The 19,954-nt window shown below is 37.6% G+C and overlaps 1 protein-coding gene across 1 annotated transcript in view; it reads left to right on the forward strand.

Annotated features, from left to right (window-relative positions):
- Positions 1–19,954, forward strand: part of AGMO (alkylglycerol monooxygenase) — a 178,440-nt gene that overhangs the window by 3,544 nt on the left and 154,942 nt on the right. The window contains exon 2 of the mRNA XM_042816867.1: positions 14,446–14,602. Within this exon, the coding sequence (XP_042672801.1) occupies positions 14,446–14,602 (157 nt within the window). The remainder of the gene's footprint in view (positions 1–14,445; positions 14,603–19,954) is intronic.

A 19,954-nucleotide genomic window follows, 5' to 3' on the forward strand; every position in this document is an offset into this window, starting at 1 on the left:
AACCAAAACAAACCACCAAATCAACAATCAATCAAAAAGACTACTAGCCAAACGAAACAAAGCAAAAAAAAAAAACAAAACCAACAAAACAAAAGTTTAGGCTACTGGAAATTGTCTGCTTTTTTGACCACCTCCTTTTTTCCAGTTTTAATTGTTACCCTTCTGCTGTCTTACACTTTTTCCACTTGCTTTTGGTTGTATGGCATGTAACTTGTTGAAATCCTGACCTGTGAAAATAACTACTAGGTCTTATGTTCATAGAAATAGTACATGCTAGTCTTGATGCAGTTGATCACTTTGATCTGCTTTGAACACAGCATAGTGTGGATGTATGCAGGAGAGGTAGTAATTTCTTAGATACTAAAAGATATGTCATAAATTTTACAAGCTCCTTGATGGGCAGGGGGTTAAGACTGCCTTTATGTTTCTTTATCCTCTTTACTCTGACACTCCCTGTTTGTGAGTCAAAAAGTGCTGTCAAATCTTGGCTGCCTCACAGCTTCACAGTGGGAAGAAAATATTTAATGAAGTCAATGGGAAAGAAGTTGTATTAGTATAAAGTCAAGTATTTTAACCATTTCAGAAGTTACTAGGTAAAGTGCTGCATAGAATACAAGCATCATATATTACCTGTGTACTATTTTCATTTCATGAAAAAAGAATTCCAGTTATTCTGCTCTGAGTCCATTCAATTTGAAGTGCAGCTTCTGCTGCTCCATATCTATAACTTCAAACCTGCCTCTAGTCTATGCTAAAGCTGACTCTTAATATTGTGGTCAAATATTCCTTAGCTGTTCTTGCAAAGACCATCTTTATTTCCGCTAGTTGTGCAAGCACAATTATCTGGCCTGTTTGTTAAGTTAGGGATCTGTTGTTTAGCTATAGCAACTAAAAGAAAAAAGAACAAACACAACATTAATAATCATATCTAGCTAGAAATGAAAGAATTAAAATAAAACAAGAAGCATTTATATTTTTCTAGAATCCTTCAATGATTTCAAATGGAGGGTGGCTTTTTATTGTTTCAAGTATCAGATTTACCACACTGTTTTTGCTGGGAACTGTTTAGGTTTTATCCTTACGTTTTCCTTTGCTTTCAAAGGTTTTATATCATCAGCTAGTGTGTATCCCAAGGAGGCCTTCAGATATCTAAAATGCAAGCTAGGCATCTAAATTAAAAAGTGCCATGTTGATATTAATCTTCGTTCATCTGTTATTGTAACCTAACCCTGAGCTGCTGCAGTTTATGAACTTTCACATTTCCTAGACACTATAAATCTCTTGCTGGTTGCATGGTTTGAATCATCCCATTCTTTTTTGACTGAGCAATCTGGTCTATATCCATCTTAGTCTCTTTGGTGTCCCAGCCTGTTAGGAATTCCCGGATCATGTCTCACTTGGCAACAAAAACGAGCACCCTCCAAAATGCAGTGGCATTTGCAGAAGCATCATGCTTCTTCCATGAAAATAAGGTATAGTCACAAGCACTGTGGAGGGTTTCAGTGTGTGGATCCACATGTCTGCAGGTCACTTGAAGGGGGCAGTGATAGAAGACTAAGAGGGACATCGCTGACAATATGCTGCTTCCAATTAATGGTGGGATAAAAACTCATTGATGTTGCATTTCTCTATCCCTTAAAAACATGGTGAGAATTTTATGCTTTATAATACCACAGAAAAGGTGACCTAAATTTTCCTACAGATTGAGATGGTTTAAGTAATGTTCACATGCACAGAGATCTGATGGAAGGAAAATTGCTGCTTCCTATTTTCATTGCTGCATAACCTTTTGTGGTGGAGATGGTGGCTGGTGGGGGCTGGTCACTGCTCCGTCATCACTGTTTCCTTCCGTGAACTGCAAGGACTGTTAGGACTTCTGTGTCAATAAAAACAAAACAAAATCAGTAACAAACAAATAAACAAAAACCCCTGAATGCATATGCTCTGCCAATTACTTCTGGTCAGTCTTTTTTCATTCTTCAGGATGCTGATGAAAACTTGAAAATAGCTGTAGCCATCTGCAGTGATGAAGCATAACATTGTCATAGTAGTATTGCAGTCCTATTACTAGTTATGCCCATACCTTTTACTAGTGGGCGCTGTTCTTGTGTGTTTTCAATTTGTCTGTAGATCTGAGACTCAGGATATACAGTGAGTTAAATCCTAGGCTGAAGCAGTGTTGTGACTGAAAAATGCTTGTCTCACACAATATTACAGTTTACTTCTCGAAGGCTGAAAATGATTTCACAGCTAGTGCCAACACAAAAGAAAAAAGAGTGCACTTCATCATTGCTACTTGATCTGCAAAGAAAACATGTTATGGCCAAGGTCAGAATGGGCTTCATAGTTAGTTCACATAGTTCCTAGGTTCTCTGGTGAAAACTCATACAGAAGAGCTGTTACTATCGGCAGCGAAAAGCGTGGTTATAGATAGGCCAAGTAGAAAAAAAAGCTCACATTAATATCTCTTTTAGATGGTGTTATTGGATGCTGGATTCAGTAGCTGAACGCTATCAAAAAAATACATAACAAATTGAAAGCAGATTCTGTTTTACCTTGGGGTTAGACGTGTCCACTAATGCTGCTTCTACCACTGATTTACTTAAATATGAGAAATGAGTTTGGAAAGAGTTTTGTATTTTATTTTGTTGCTGTTCAAGAATTTATGTGCAGATAATATAAATTTATATGGCATGGAGTTATTATGCTGGTTGTATATATGAAATGAAAGACTAGTAGGTTGTGTTTGTTTATAAAATCCACGAGGAGCATTACTGGATTTATCAGGGTGCAGTAGTAGCTAGAAAGATGACAGCTAGCCTGTAAAGGAAATGCTAAGTCACAGCTTGAACCAGTGATTGAGTGCCTTCTAGGAAGGTAAGGCCACCCAAGGAAGATCCTGGCTTTACCCCTCCCTGACTTTATTTAAGTGTTGGCAGTGGAGCTGAGGGCATCTCATCTGGAGATCTCTGCTTACATGAGGTCCTTACAGGACTTCTGAAGGTAAGCAGTTTCTTGTTTCTGTGCCCACTGCTGCTGTGTTTGAGTAGATCCTCACTCTCCGTGGCCTGGGACTTTGCTGCTCTGCTGTGCTTTCCATCACGTTATACAAGCTGAGAAGTATATGGTGACATAAGATGCTCTTTGAATCATAGAATGGCTTGAATTCTTAGTGTTGATGTCTCAAATACACTCCATATTTCAGAAACTGATGCATCAGTGCCAAGTAATGAAGTCATTTGTTCTCTATTTCTACTTTTTCTTCCTCTCTTTATATATCCCAGGTCCATGTTAGTCCTTTGAGCCATCTTTCATCCTCAAATACTTTTTTTAGATTGTGGTTTACATTCCTCATTCATAGGCAATGTGTTCTTAAATTTGGCCACACAGAAATATATGGATGATATATTTGATCATCCTTAAATGTTTTGAATCTGTGAAATGCAGTCTTCACTACTTACAGGTCCCTCATTCTTGTCATTGTGAATTTTACAATCTAAGTTAGTGATAAAATACATTTAAAAAGCACTGAAACAACAACAAAAATCCGTACTGACAAGTTATATCCGTTTTCTTCTTACTTAAATTCTGAAATCTGCTAGTCATCCACTTTATTTATTGAATGTTTGAATTTGTACAGTATTTTTAGTCTTTGTAACAAAGGAAAAGCATGAAGTCTGTGTTCAAACAATTTTATGCACAAGTCTTTTAATAAGACTTGTGAACATGATTGTGAAGGAGGAACATTGAATTTGTTATATTTTAAGCTAGGATAAATTACAAATTTAAGTACTGAACTTGTGTGCACCAAAACACAACACTAATGAAAGCTTACTCTCATTTTCGTGCAGCTAAAACAGAGATAGTCCAAATATCATTTTCTTTAACTTATTCATATTTTTCTAGACAGTAGTATGCTTCAGATTTACCATGTTTATTTTTCTTATCTAAAATATTCAGGACAGATGAAGTTAAACATGGGGACTGAGATATGTGTGATGAAGTTTAAATGGTTTTGTGAGGTCTTTTGGCTGCATTTAAGGAATACTAAAATGCTTCAGAGGCACTAATTCCTGGAACAAATGCTTGTTAAGAAAACTAATGTTGCATGTGTGGAACGCAGCTTAGCAAGGTGCTGAGTACTTTTATTATTTTGGCACTCAGTACTTTGCTGCAGAATTTGGCTTGTGGGCTAGGCAGTTTTCTTTTGGATAAGAAATATTTTGTAAGTTATTTTGAGTGAACGAAACGATCCTTAAGGAACGCAAACTTTGTAGGACCAGGCAAATCTACAGGATCAGGACACTTATTCATTGATTTACCAGCACAAGAAGCCTCATGTGGGTCACTTGCACTACTCTCTCATGGCTGGACAAACAAGACTCTTCTCAGTGGTTCAAAAAAAAAAAAAAAAAAAAAAAGCTTTGAAATTTCTGACTGAATATCAAAGAAGCAGGCAAAAAAACAGACTTTCTAAACTCTTTAGTTGCATGTTAATAACAGAGTTCCAATAGTGACTGCTTAGAGTAGATACCCTTTCATAAACAAGAAGAGTTTGAAATGTTAGAATAGCTAAAAAGGCTTGAACTGAAAAAACAAAAAACAGTTTACCCTTCTGCCCTCTGCTTCCATAGTGTGAAAGAACTGGGTTGGAAAAAAAGTAGCATGCACAAAACCCGTTGCTAAGATTTTCACTTCAGTCTTTCCTTTTCAGGAAGAAAAAAAGGTAGGGAAAGCTGACAGAAACTGCTAAAACAATATTTCAGCAGAACCCACAGCATCAAGGGAAATAGGAGTGCAAATCATTAACAGCTGAAGGTTAGATTAACACACCATTGATTGTATCCTCTCCCAGGGACTAATTTTCATTTTCTCAACTAGCAGCAATGGTTTGCCACTTCCTTAAAAAAAATCTGTGGTTGAGTCTAAAATGGTGGGCTTCAGTCTATTATTTAGAATGAAGCTTCAGATGCGTCACTGCATGGAGGTCTTTAGATTTTATGGAAAAATTAGGAGTCACAGACCATATTCATCCTGTGAGCATGTTTTTCCATTTCACAGTCTGTATAACAAGTACTGCGTCTCTTCAGGGAAAACAATATTTATTCAGTGTTTCTTACTTCATTGTTGGAGAAAATGCAAATCATAAATTATTGATATTTGTTTGCCAAATATAAAAAAAATTATATAGGTGCAAGAGGAAAAGTCTAATCAGAGAAGGTAACGTGTTTTGTTTTAGACTTATTAGACTCTACAGCAGACAGTAAGTACAATTGCTTTGTGTATACATATCACTTCTTCTAAAATAGACCATACGTTTCTTAAATATAATTTTCTCTGCTTTAATACAATACTGTGCATCCCTCTGCATGTGTGATTGCTAGATTTTATATACAAAGAAAAGTAATTCGGAAGAAAGGGAAAAATTTGAATTATTAACCTTATTCCCTGCAACTTAAATGTTGGTGGCTTAAAAATTTCTGAGAACTTTATTCTAAGTAAATAACTAACTTCTCTAACAAACCATTGCCAGGAGGCTTTAAATGCTGCTTTAAAAATATTGTCCCAAGAGAAAGTTTATTTTTGGTATAAATATCCTCTATACAAGTATGTGCATTATTTAATATTGGCCCATTTCTTCTTTTAAAGCAGCAGAACATAAATCAAATCAAAAAGTGTTTGGGGGATAACTGAGGTAGGTATATTTTCGAACTAGTTGGGAAAGTCTCTGTTCTTTATGGTCATGCTCAATTGCCAGCTTTTAGAGCACAGATCTGCAGTACAGTTGTAGTGTGTGTGCGAATTTATATGTCTAATGGTTTTGTCAGTCAAATCTGCAATGAACTTCCTATTTCTGAAGAGAACACTATATGTTAAAGACTTTGTTTTCTGAAACAAGGGAGGTTAAAGTTCTCTGAAGTGGTGGTGAGCACAAGAAAGCAGAAAGTGCTTTTGAGTTAGTTCACATTACACAGCTCAGATACTCAGATGCACATCAGCAGTAGTTGATTCAGAGGAGTACAAATCCTGTTTCTCCTGTAAACCAGTACAGTTCAGTTCTGTACAGATCTGGATTTCACATAATTCCAGAAGCGAGATTGAAGGGGTGGTTTCACATACATTTTAGGTCAAAACTGCTGCCAAATGAAACACCCTTGCCTGACTTGTATTCTGTTTGCTTATTTCTGTCTCTGATCTTCTTTTCCCCTTTTGCCAGCATCAGGATTTGTGTTGCTCTGTGGTGAAGTGGCCCAGGAAGCGCATTGAGCATCTTCCCCCATCATACTAATCTGAATCAGTTCTTACCATGGCTTCACAAAATCTTGTACCAGAACAAGAAATGGGCATGGAAAAAAGCAGTCAGGGTAGCAAGATTAGTAATATTTGATTCTTTTGTTGAAGAACTGAGTTACCCACTTCTAAATGTATGTAAAATTGAGGTCTGAAAACAGAACCTCTCAATGCTTAATTAGTAACAGTGTGCAGAAATGATTAGAATGCCCTTGTTTGAGACTGGTGCAAGCAGTTCACAACCCCATGAAGCTGGCATTGTCCTAACAGAATGCAAAATACTCACCTGCATCAATACATCCATTTAAAGTAAGTTGTGGCTTCCTAAAGTACCTCCTAGGTATTTCACTATGCTTAAGACTGCGGAAAATTATCATCTCCTAAGCTAGTGATTGTATCTCTTAGAAGAAAATTTGATATGTGCAGTCTCTTGTAAATTAAAATTTCACTTCAAGACTTATTAGCTACATTTTTCTCCACATCTGTTTGAATAAAGCTTTGGACAGCTGTTTACTTAGACCATGGTCAGATGTGTTGCTTATGGTCCAGCTGCCCCCTCAGATCTGCCAACATAACTGCGCATTTAATTGCTCCCTAACCTGGTCCTGACAAAGTGATCCAGCTAAAAGCAGAAACAAAAGCCCCCCAAGAACTATAAAAGAGGTGTTTAACCTCAGCTGCATTCATTTTGACAGAGCTGGGTCAGGGAGCAGCTATGCATGCAATTATGCTGGCAGGTCTGAGGGCTGGTAACCACCAGACTTAGGGCAGTGATGAGCAGATGGGGCCAAAATGGGAAGGTAATCGCTTAACCTGATTAAATAGCAAGGCTGCCCCTACACCAACCGTACTTCTGGCTACTGCACTTCTTCCTGTGTTCACTGACATAGTCGTCCCTTTCTCTTGTGTTAGTTAAGATGTCTATCTGATCCCTTGCTAAGGCATTTCAGATCAGTATAGGAGCAAAAAGTATTTGCTTAACTGCAGAGAGATAGGCAGGCGAGCAGAACTAGCAGCCAGCAGCTTGCCTGGTTTAGTCTCCACTGAAGCAGCATACAACTCCACAACTTTAGCAGCTGTCTATGGCAATTTGGACACTGCCTGTCAATAGACTTTTCCATAAAAAAATTTTAATAGATAACAAGCTTGAAGAGACAGAATCTACTCACCATCCCATTCCTTCCTCTCTTCAAATAAGTTGCACAGTTATGTATTTCATAATAATATCCTCCTGTCTGCACTGTCTCATATGCTCTGCTAATTGGTCCCACATTTTGCCAAAGGTCACAGCCCTCACAGCTCTGTAAGAATAAGTTTTGAAATAAGTCACTAATTCTCTGTAGGTAAAGCAATTAGAATAGGATAAACAGCATCACAAAGTGGGTATGGCTGTGCATGGGAATTGGCAGCATTTTCAGCAGGCAGACCTGACTCTGGAAGAGAATTTTCTAATTCAGTTCAGTTAAGCTTGTAGCAGGAACTATACATGAACAATCTTGGTTTGCTCTAATTCCTTTTTCTTGTTGGCCTACTTCATCATCAATGAATGGAGTGGGGGTAACTCAGTAAATACTTGATTATTTAATCCTCATGAATATTGCTACTTTCTTGCTGTCCTGGTTTAACACAGCTTTATAAATCTGGTATAAGCTACACTGGCTTTGCAAAAGTTTGAATCTAGCTGTGCCCGTAAAAGATGCCAGAACCTCCTGCCTGCCATCATATGTTCATCACCACCTCCCTGCACCCCTGTTACCATCTCCACCTGTGGCAGTGGTGGGTAGTCCCCTGGGCAGATTGGTGACAGTCAGGAGTTTGAACGGAGAATTTTGCAAACCTGATTTGTTTTGTTTGAGACATGCTGGAAAGCATCTGTGTGAGCACAACTCCTGGCAGAGTGCAGGAGTACCAGTGAGTAGCTGTGGACAGCCTGGTGTGCGTAGCGTGCTACTTTCTGGTGATGACTAAGGAAAGCTCTGAGCCAGAGCTTAAGGCTCCGGAGTTTCTGATGAAATGACGTATAAGGTACTAAGCATTAAAGAGCAGAATATAGGAGAGAGTCTTAGGAGAATCAGGATGTTCTCAAACTAATTGACTGAAACAACTAGTCGCTACGACGATGTTCAAGAGCTTGCCATGTTTCATGCAAACCTGTCAGGAAGCCAATCGCTCTTTTGAGTTGTAACCTCTTAATAATGAGACAGCAGTTTTCAGAATTTGTATTTGTTTACATTTTTAGTACTGCATCACTTCTTGTTTTCTAGACAGTGGCCCAAATAAAGGTCTCTGAATTCATAAATATCAGAGCCCAGTTTTGCACCCAGCATGACTTGAAATGTAAAAGCCATCTGTTAACATTTATTCTCAAATATATTTGTGGTCTTCTGTGAAAACACAGGCTGTGAACTGAGTTGACTCTTATCAAAAACATGTTATTAAATTCAGTAATCTCTGAAACTCACAAAATATACAAATTTCTCAAAACCTTTAGTTATTGCATATATTTTCATTCTATATTTTTCAGTAAGGTAAATTTCATGAGCATGCATGCAATTCTTTTTTTAGAAACCACCTACTTCAAACTATGTAGGGTACTTTTCTGGGTAAAGTACTGGTCTTTGCTAAAACATTTATTAGGCTTAAATCAGAATTCCACTAGATGGAGCACCGGGGTAGCATTTTTAGAACTGGCTAACCGTGTGCTGCGTTATGGAAATTGGGGAAAAATTTCTCCGTAATTTTCTAAATTAATGAAACTATTAACTGTAATGAAACTATCAACTTGTGTGAACAACAAACTATGACTTGAAAAATTCAGAATCGTGGCAAAAGCTGTACACTAAAAATTACGTAAATGTTTTTTACTTCAACATTTGATGCACTATATCTCACTGAAGCTATTTGACTATGAGAACAGTTGTGTTACCTCTTTCTTTGTTCTAGATAACTCATAACTTCTGCGTATGTGACTTTTGAGAATATAATAGGCTTGTTCCTAATATAACTCAAATGCTAATGCAGATTTGCTGACTTCAGTGGAATAGCCACTCTTCAGCAAGTAGGAGAGATCAAAATTCTTTATCAAAAGAACATACTAAGCTCTTATGTTACACTTGCATGGTGTTATTTATATAAACATTAAAACATCAGGTCTGTTGCTTCATGTAAAATGATGTTTTAGTATCTCCTAACACTGCATGTCCTGAATTTACTGGAACTCATTTTACCGCTAAGCCTTCTGGCTAGGTATAAATAGATCTAAGAAATGCAATTTCCATTTTATAAAGGAAGAAGAACAAGCTTCCTTGTCAGAAGTACAGGTGTACAGAAATAAAGAATTCAAAATTTTTAAAAGATAACCTGTACATAAATTTACCAAAGGACTGCATATGAAGTTAGGATGGGAGGTGTTATTGCCATGGGTTGTATCGTGAAAGGCAGTGGAATTTCTGACAAAAATATTTTAAATATTTAATATTGATTTTTTAAAATTGATTGCTTCTTTATGTATGAAAGAGCAAAGAAAAGAATAAATGATTCAAATTGTACAGGCAGGAGATATTAAGAATAAAGATACTGCCTTTTGCTTCCAAAGCCTGTTTTTTTTCATGTTTGATACCACCCACTATTAGAAGTTAATATTGGTGTCTTGAATTGGAGGACAAAAAAAGAAAGTGTAGCAGGATCAGGTCTGGTGAAAAACAGGTCAGCTCTGTAAGGTGACATCTTGACTAAGAGGGCATGTAGCACAGCTAGTAGGAATACCAAATTTACCTCTATTTCACTTTGCTTTGGAATTGATAATATTTTTTTCCACGTGAGGAAAACCAGGGATTTGCATTATTTAGACTAAAATGCCAGAGAAGAAAGCCATACTGAGGAAGAGGAGAGCATTTAATTCAGCTTTTGTGTCTGGTGGGAACATTTTTTCAAAATGTAGGTGCTATTTCCTGTAATCAAGGGCTTTCCAGAGCCTGATAATCATTTCCCAGATGTATCATTTTGGTGAATTATTTTTTAGCCTTAGGTTATTTCATGACTGATTTTGCATATTAAGAATGGGAGAGGATCATATTCATCTTGATGATAGAAAACAGGGAATAGAACTCCCACAGCTCCCTCTCCCCTTCCCTCCATCTTGTGGAAAGTTTGGCTTTATGCTAAAGTGTGAAAAAAGCCTTGACTGCAATATGTCAGGCATATTTCAGTTCGATTTGTGTCAACCCTAATAAGTCAGCTGACAAGGTAATAAATTGGGTGTCTGTTCAAAACCTGGCACCTGTACAGGAAATAAAAGGGGATTTCAGTTGCAGAAGGCTTGCTTTGCTTTGCAAATGGACATTTTCTTAAGGCTCTTCTACCTCCTTCCCCTTTCTCTTCTTTACTGAATTCATATTATCAAAATGTTTATTTCAATTGTGACTGGAGCCAATTTTTCATGTGAAAAAGAAAGCTCTATGAGGGTCTTTGAAAATGGAAATCCTTACAGTTTCCATGCTGAAACAAAAGCTTACAGACCTTTTAATTATTCATATATCCTGCTGTTACATATATAGCCTGAATAATTTCCAATTACAGAGGAGAAACTGCCTTTGTTCAACATTTTGAAACTTTACATTGATGTAGTTGAATCAGGCTGGGAAAACTTAATTTGTTTAACCCAGGGAAACAATGTATTAGTAATACCTCACTATTTTTAATGATAATATAACCTCCTGACCGAGGTGTCTTAACATGTTTCCCTCTGTGTCTGACCTCCAAGGATGCAAGTCTGTTAAAGCTCTTGAGAGCTGAGGCTTTGTAGGTCCAGCTGTAGAGCTGTGTTTTTTAGCTCAGGGGCCCCAGGTCGTGTCCCAGTGTGATGCGAGGTGGTGACTGCAGCAGTGGCAAGAGCCTAGGTTGTCTCCTTGCGGACTTCACTTTCAATATACAGTTCTTTCCCTGTGCTTAGAGAGACAACAGCTATTGCCCCTGATCCTTCTCACTTTCGTTGACTGACCATGGAAGACTTTTTCTGAAAGCTGATTCCAGGCTCAAAGGTTGATCTGTGAGCTGGAGGAAGCAAAACAGGACTTACAGGTTATTTTTGCCAGGAGTCAGCCGCCTGTTCTTCCAGTTGAATTTTCTCCACCTTTTCCCTCCTTCATTATCCCATTGGGATCTACTGTAAGTAGATCTTCGTGTCCACATGGAGAGTTCATCTCCCAGAATTTCCTTCTTGGACTTTTTTAATCAGAGGAAGTGATAATCTGACCCAGTGGAAGGAGAAAGGGGAAATGGTTTATTAAAACAAATATTGTCACCTTTAAATAAAGTATGTATGAACTTTAGAAACTAAGAGAGAAAAACCATCTATCTGAGTCAAAACAGTTGCCTAAGTGCCTACTTTGTACATCATAAGAAAATTTTCAGTAGAAATATTCAAAATCCAAGAAGACTAATCAATGTAATATCTATAATAAGGTTTTCTGTGTAATCTCTCTGTTTTAGAATTTATTACTCTTTATGCAGAGGATTGGACTAGATGACAAAAGTCTTAGCTATCTACTTCTGTCATATTTATGGTTAAAAACTAACATTTAAATGAGGAAAACGTTTTCTTAAGTTCTCCTCAGTATTTTCAAGAAGTGAAAATGGAACTTAAGGGAGAAAAAATAGGCAATATAAACCTTTAAAACTCCAAGTGAACTTTCGGAGTTGTAATTGAATGCAAGCTCTGGACTTTTCTATCTATCACACTGTAAATTAAAAAAAAAAAAAAAGGAAAAAGCTAAGCAACTCTTCTTTCTCCAGCATTGCACAGTGATATGATGGATTGCTCCAAATTAATTATAGTAATCAGCTAGTGGTATGTGTTGTAGAATTGTGATTCAAGCATGAAGGAAAGAATAAGCAAATTCTGACTTGTACAGCAAATTACACATAAAAAATGTGTTGTAAGGGTAGCTCAAGTTTTACACCTTGGCCTCAACTTGTGGAAAAAATGAAAAGAAAAAAAAAAAAAAAGACTCAAGGGTGAAATATTGAAAGCTGATCAAAAATGGAGAAAATGTACCAGTCCACATATCTTTGGATGTACTGCAAAGGCATTATATGTTAATAAAAGCAGAAGAATAAAGTAAGAAAACAGTACCTAATAATAACTGATACTGTATGTTGCAAAAGGTGTTTTAAATTTCCTGGCCATTGAAAAGATGTTAAGAAATGCCCATTTCTTTGTGTTTGAATAATATCAGCTCCCTTCTGACCTGTTGTGAAAGTGATTGAGAATTTATACTAACCTTTACAGATGCCTCATGAAGTGAATAGCAAAAATCTGGTTGGACATATATAATCTTCTTTAAAAATATTTATAGAACACAGCTCTTATGAAAATTAAACATGTTCCAGGTGTGTAAGGTCCAACTTCTGGGCATAGATCAGTTGATTTTTTGAAGTTGCAGATACACCTGCCATTGCAACTTAAGAGAAATCTTTAATCTGCCTGTTGCCAAAATGAAAATGTTTGAGTTTTGTTGCCATTTTGTTTTTACCTAAAACATGGATTGGTTTATTTGTATTAGGTGTAGGAATGAGTTTGTTGCTGGTAAGGTATGGCAGCTGGCTGGGGAAAATACATTATTTCTCATCTTCCCAAGGAGCACCTCCTTCATCTTCTCTGCATGATGTGGAGGATGTAATGCTATCCTACTTGATGCCCAATATTGGAAACTTTGGATTTTTATCTTACTTTGTTTCTTGTTAATAATTTTATTTAAAATACCATTATGGAAAGAAGTATTAATGCTGGAGGCATGGAAGTACTGAATATATGTCTCCGTGAAAATATGAAGATGACCACAAAGTTCAGTGAGAGCATGGTTCTTGACTTGAAAAGGAAACATTTTCTGAGATTCCCTCCTATTTCAGTCCGCCTACTGAAAAGGACAGTGCATGATCATACTATTTTCAAGAATGTTTAGTACAATTCTACATGGCCAGTAAGATATATCAGTGTTTTCCCAGGCTGTAAAACAAGCTTTTGGAAGAGAAAGGATATAATATGTCCTCTTAGTTCTGTTGATTCAAGTTTTTTGGGGGGTCTGTGCAGTAAACTAAAACACTGAAATCATCTACATGAAAAATAGTGACACAAAAATGAGCAGGTATGGACAGAGACAAATGGCATCCTCAGAATGAGCTCTCACACATTCCGTGTGCCAATCCTAGCATTAAATCCACTCTATACTGAACTCAGCTGAACCAGTCAGGAACTTCAGAAAAGGAATTATCGTAGAATCATATCATGGCTTAGGTTGGAGGGGACATTAAAGATCATCTAGTTCAGGCCCTCCTGCCATGGGTGGGGTTGCCAGCCACTAGATCAGCCCAGGATTCTGTCCAAACTGGCCTTGAATACCTTGAGGGGTGGGGCATCCACAACCTCTCTGGGCAGCTTGTACCAGTGCCTTGCTACCTGCTGAGTAAAAAAGATCTTCCTAGAATCTAACCTAAATCTCCTGTCTTTTAGTTTAAAGCCATTCCCCTTCTGGGCTACAAGCAAATACTACTGGCTCAAGTCCAGTTTTTTGTCATCAAGAACCTCAAGTCCTTCTCTGCAAGGCTATCCTCAGCGAGTTCTCCCAGTCTGTACTTCCTATCTCAGATTGCCTCAACCCAAGTGTAACACCTTGCACATTGCCTTGGTTAAAACTCATTAGGTTCTCATGGGCACAGTTTTTGAGCCTGTAAGATTCTCTAGTAATTTCTCTTACTCACCCTCAGTCTCATATCTAACTGCATCATATTTACAATATTAAGGTAAAGATTTTAGTTCTTTTACAATAATCATACATTTGAGTTTGAATTGAAAATTATTGCCACTACTTCGAACTTGAGAATTAATGAGTTTCTTCCAGGCAGGTGAGAACAGAAGCACTGTGCCACCTGGAAGGAACGACTGCTTAATGGTTGCTTAATGAGCATGCTTCATGCCAAAATGCAGGTGATGAGTGGGTGAGAGCTTGTTTTAAAAAACTCAGTAGTACTGTTCTTTCAGATCTATGAAGTCAGTTTTTATTACTTGACAAAGATTGTGAGGTTTGGACACAGTTTATGTGTGTTACAAAAAGACTCCTGTGGTAAATAGACTGATAAAACTATTTGGTTTTCTGTTTCAGTGTTTTATTCAGAAGTGTTGACCTAGTTAGTTACATCTATGTATGGAATAACTACAAACTCTTTGAACTGCCCTGGGACTCACCGTGGACATGGTATTTGACATTTCTGGGAGTGGACTTCGCATACTACTGGTTTCACCGCATCAGTCATGGTAAGTGTGAGCTTTTTGTGTATTAAAATATCAACTGTGTTAAATATTTCTGAATAGAATGAAGTATTTATTTTTGTTTCTATCCCTAATCTACTTTGGGCATTCTTAGCCGCTTTATTCGCAAGGATTAACGAAGATTCACTGATACTTTAAGCTTGATAAACAGTTTGTAAATCATATTATTTGTCTAATAGATATGATTTCATGAAAAGAGGGAGTATATTTTTGAAAGTAGCAAAGCTAAAGTAGCATCTTACAGGAAAAGAATGAGAAGCAAATATAATTTGTGTATTATAGTATCCCATATGCCTATGTGAAAAATACAGCTTCATACAAAATTAAGTGTAAAAGAAAACAAGGTGGCCAAAACAGTGATAGGCTATCTGGATAGCTTCATCTGTTTCTATTCATTTTGAATGGAAAAAAAATATCAATAATTACATAATTGAGAAATGAATGAAAGTATTTTTGTACTCTGTGTTTAGATAGGCACACATTTTGTACATATGTATATACACACCCACATATGTTTATATTTATGTTTATATATCCTGTCTATAATTAATGCTTGACTTGCATGTTATTACTATTCTCTTTTCGAGAAGTACATTTTAAATTTTATTTTATTTTAATTTTATTTTACTTGGCCTTATACATGAATTTGAAAAGGATTCAACCTGTATTTATTGTAACAGTGGAGGCTGTATAAATCATGCCAGTTACTTCTGTTCTTGTATACAGTGAGAGCATAATAATGTCAATTTCTCTTTGTATATGTTATGTATTTTCCTTCTATGGTAACAGTGTATGTTTGGTCTATCCTTTTGTGTTCTGACTGCAAGTCCAGTAACACTTAGATCAGGCCTAAGATTAGTACTGATACAAAAGCCCGGAGTGAAGAAGTACAAGTCTTCTTATTGTTTCATATTTTGGACTGGGCCTCTCAAGGCAGAGTGCCCACAACCCATAAAAGCTGTGAAATGTTGTAATGAAAGTTTATGTAACGTGCTTTCAAAAAGTGAAAATGTTTTGATGCCAATAGGTGTGTGGAGAATGTGGAAGTGGGTGAGAAAGCATGAACTTCTGAGGGGAGTGGGAGGTAGGAAAGGTCCCTCCCAGGTGGGGAGAACAATGCAGGGTGGGTGCAGGGGGACAAACAATGGTGTGGGGGGCCAGGGCTCGCAGGGGGATGGGGCAGGAGGTGAGGAAGCGTGGGGAGCTGGAACAATGTGCCGGGGGGACATCGTGGCTGGGAGCTGGAGCCCTGCGTGGGTGTGCGCGAGACTGGGAATACGCTTCGCAAACAATGACATTAACAGTGCTGGCAGGGCTGCGGCTCCGGCTGAGGACTGGACCAGGGTGGGAGGATATTCCTGTGTTTTTAGCTAAAAAATTGTTGCCTGAAATTGTTAGAAAATTGCTATCTTGCTCCATTTTCACCAGTCAGTGGTAAAATACCCAGTGCCAGAGAAAGAAGCAGGATCAGCTCTATGCTTTCTAAAGCAGTTGCACGTTTTTCTGTTCCTACAGCAACTGTGAATTCACTTTCATCTGCTTCTCTATATTTTGAGAGGAACATTGGGACTGCGTATTTAGAAATGAATCACGCTAGCAGTTTTAGAATTAAAATCCAAGACAGCTTTCTCAGTACGTAACGATGCTATGGAAAACGTGTAAAATGTTGTTCATGTCTCAAGAAGGTCAGCACTGAGCTATCTGTAAAAGCTAAGTTAGTTTTCTGGAGGCTGCAGGAATGTTGCTTGCTGTCAAGTCTGTGTTCTCAGCAGGGAACTGATGCAGCGTTATAGAAAAATCACTCTAAATGTGGATTTTAGCATAAACAACAGTCTTCCTCTGGTTGAGCAGCGATAATATCTGGAACAAGGCAACACAGCTGCAAAAAGTAGATAGATTCGAAAGTTGGAAAGGAAAATTTGAATGTAGGATATGCTTTTAAAATGTAGATTCTTGAAAAATATCTCCGCGTTTGGAGATGTGGAGATGCTGGATCAGTCTCTGCTATAAGTGGACAAACACACCCTTGTGCTAGAAAGTGACAGGGCCTGATGATTCAGGCTTGGATTCTAGAGCAAAGTTACAAATTAGTAGCACATGTATATATCCCAGGAAATTCAAGCTGTGTGGACTTTGTCTAGGGATGTAAATAACGGCACTAATTGTTTCAAAATGAAGAACTAAAGTTCAGATAAATTTTGTCGTTATCACATAGCTTTTCCTGTCTCCAAGCAATTTTTTGATAAGACAGACTCGCAGCTACTTACTACCTTATTTTCACATTGTCCTTCCAATAATTGGATTATTCAGTCTGCTATTTAAATAAAAGAGCTGAATCCTTTCAGATTTCAGAGTTTCCTCTGGAGCAGAAACTCTAATGTGGAATATCAAGTTTTTACCTAGTACTTGAGAAGCTATTTTTTCCTCTTCACTATATGTGTGTAATAGCTATTATCATAAACTGAAGTTATACAGAAACAAGAGGAAGTATTTTTAGGTGTGACCTCATTTTTTTGTAGGATAAAGTTATTCTAAGTATGTGCTAGTGTTTTCCATTGTTTGCAGTAGCTGCTGAAAAGTTAGAAAATAAAATGTTTCACCACTTATTCCAGCTTTCTTCTGGGCCTGATCCAAAAGCCATGGCAGTCAATGGGAGAATTTAGTTAGCCACTGTTTTTTTCTCTTGGTGTTTTAATGAACTTATAAGCCGCTGTAATTTTTTCCATTGTTTCAGTAGAAACAATCAGTATGGCCATACTACTAAAGAAAATAAGCTGTAAAATAACAGTTTTTTGTGTTTTTTTTTTTTTGTTTGTTTGGATGGGGGGAAGGATATGCGTGAGTTAGGGGATTTTTAGCAGACATTTTAATCTAGCATATATGGATTACTCCTCAAGCTTCCTCTCCAGGTGCAGAGTCCTTTGCAGAGTTATTCCTGCTGGAAAATGGGATTTGCTGGTCCCAAGGCAGCGCAGAGCTCTGGCTGTGGTGGAGCACGCTCCTCCCTGAGCTCTGGCTTCACTGATATGTCTGTGGCAGATATATGATAGCGGCAGTAAGGAATTTAGAGACCCCGTAAACTAATTTCTTCAGCAGCCACACCTTTTAATTAGGGAAGGGAATCTAGAGACTTCCAGGTCCATGCAAAAACAAGGAGCTGTCTCTCAGAGACAGGTTGGTGATGAGCAGTGGGTTTTGAGGACGGTTTGGGGTCTCTCCTCTCTGCTTTCAGGCCCTGGGAGACTGGTTTGGCAGTCGGTAGGTTACGAGAGCCTGTCTCTTTCTAACAGCAGCTTCCAACACCTTTTCTTTTGTTCTCCTTTACTGCTGGGGAATTTCCATTGCTTCAGTGTCCCTCCCCTCAGACAACCTGGGAGAAGCAAGTTTCCTTTGGCTGGGCCAACCTTGGCGGCTGCATTGTTCTGCCAGGCTCGAGGCGGCCGTGTCAGCTGCAGAAGGGATACGTGACAGGGTCCCTGTCAGCAGCAACCTGAGCCAATATCAGCCCATGCTTTGAGTTACGTGTGGTGCACATGAAACAGGCATCAGCTGATAAGTATATTCTAGCTGGATTCTCCAGCTGCTATGTAAACTTTTGAGTTAATGGAGTGTCTCTTAATAATTCTCTATTTATGGTGGATAAGAAATAAATCAGGCATATTCTGAAGCAACAGTCCCTGAACTCTTCATATTTCCCCACTCCATAGGACCAAGTGTTTGGCTGAAACAACTTCTGAGGAGTCAGAAGGCAAAGAAGAAACCCCAAGAAGTCGTTTTGGCTTTGCCCTCAAAAGGTCATGCCTCCAATCTGTGGCAGAATGTTTCAGCTGAGTGTGCTGAGGAGGACTTCTAAGATTTCCAATAATTAGAACTTTTAACTTTCTAAAATTCTAAAATAGGGTCTCTCTTAGCCCTATTTACCTGTAATGTAGCTTCTGCCCCTTTTCCCAATAAGCATCTTTAGTTACAATTTCATAGAACAATTCAGCAATTCCTAGCTGTTCTTCCTTACATCACCCACTGAATTCTGAAAAACCTGCTGTGTGGTGACTACGTACATGAAATCATTGAAATTGTATCTAGAAAGAGGATTCTCTTGGATTTCCTAAGAGAGAAAGCTAACCCTTTTCAGTCGTCATGGGGTCAATTTAGCAATGGTACAGGAATTGCCCACTAATCAAGGACTGAGACAGTGTAAGCCATGTTTACTGCACAGAATCTGTGCAGTATCTGGAGATTTTAGAGAGAACAGAAAAGGCTTTTTTTGAGTCAGTAGTGCACAGGTGGATAAGTCATCCTTATAAACCATATATGGATAAATGGGGACAGACAATGTCTCATGATTCATGCTGTTAAAAATATAAGGATATGCAAGACTAAAAACCACTCCAAATATTTTTGTTAATCATACATGTATGCAGTTAATAATGCTAATATGTTAGCATGTTGGATGCTAGCACAATGCTATATTTACTGTTCAATGAGAAGATGAGTTTGAACTTCCAAGCTTGTTAAAGAAGGAGACAGTAGAGCCTAAATTTTTTTTCAGCATTGATATTCACCACTCATTTTTGGAGAGTGTATTGGAATCATATGATCATGCCATCTTTATTTATCTGACCCATTCCTCCCTTTGAAGTGCTCCTTTCATCTGCATTTTATAATGTGCTTGTCTGAAGTCAGTATATCAAAATGGACTTGTTAAGCAGATTTTATATTAAGAATTGATAGTATATTGAAATAATTTTGGGTTTAAGGGATTTAAGTTTTACTATAATGAATTTCCCTTGAAATGATGTCTGACTTTTGTTATTGGGAACATGGTCAGGAACACAAGGTTTTCTTTTCAGAAAAACCTTCATTTCCCTTGGAAAAGCAGTAAATGAAAATATTCTCTTACATGCCAGAGGCTCCATTTGGGGTGCAAAGGAATGGTTGGGTGGTGAGTATTTTTTTTAGTTTGTTTTGTTTTGTTTGTAAGCTTATAGATTATATAGCATATAGATTATCTAGCATGTTTAATTCAGCCCCAATGAAAGACAGAAAACTTTGGAAACTGTCAAGTGATTGAATGAAGCTGTGCTCTTTTTCTTGTCACAGCTTGTATTGATTGCAAAGGGAATTGATACTCAGTGATTAAGAGAAAAATGTTTTTTTTGTGAATTTTAGAGAATACATTTTTTGTCATTCTGGCAGTTGTTATTTTTTCTTATTATTTAAACAGGCTTGGGAGAGCAAGATATTAAAACGTTGACTCTGCTTGCTTCACAAAAAATAGCAAAAGCCATAGCTGGTTGCCATATTTTCTGTTCTGTCTTATTGATTCTAATCTAATAC

Source organism: Centrocercus urophasianus, unplaced genomic scaffold, assembly GCF_019232065.1.
Source record: "Centrocercus urophasianus isolate 14NV4802_14NV808 unplaced genomic scaffold, USGS_Curo_1.0 seq_16, whole genome shotgun sequence".
Lineage (NCBI taxonomy): Eukaryota > Metazoa > Chordata > Aves > Galliformes > Phasianidae > Centrocercus > Centrocercus urophasianus.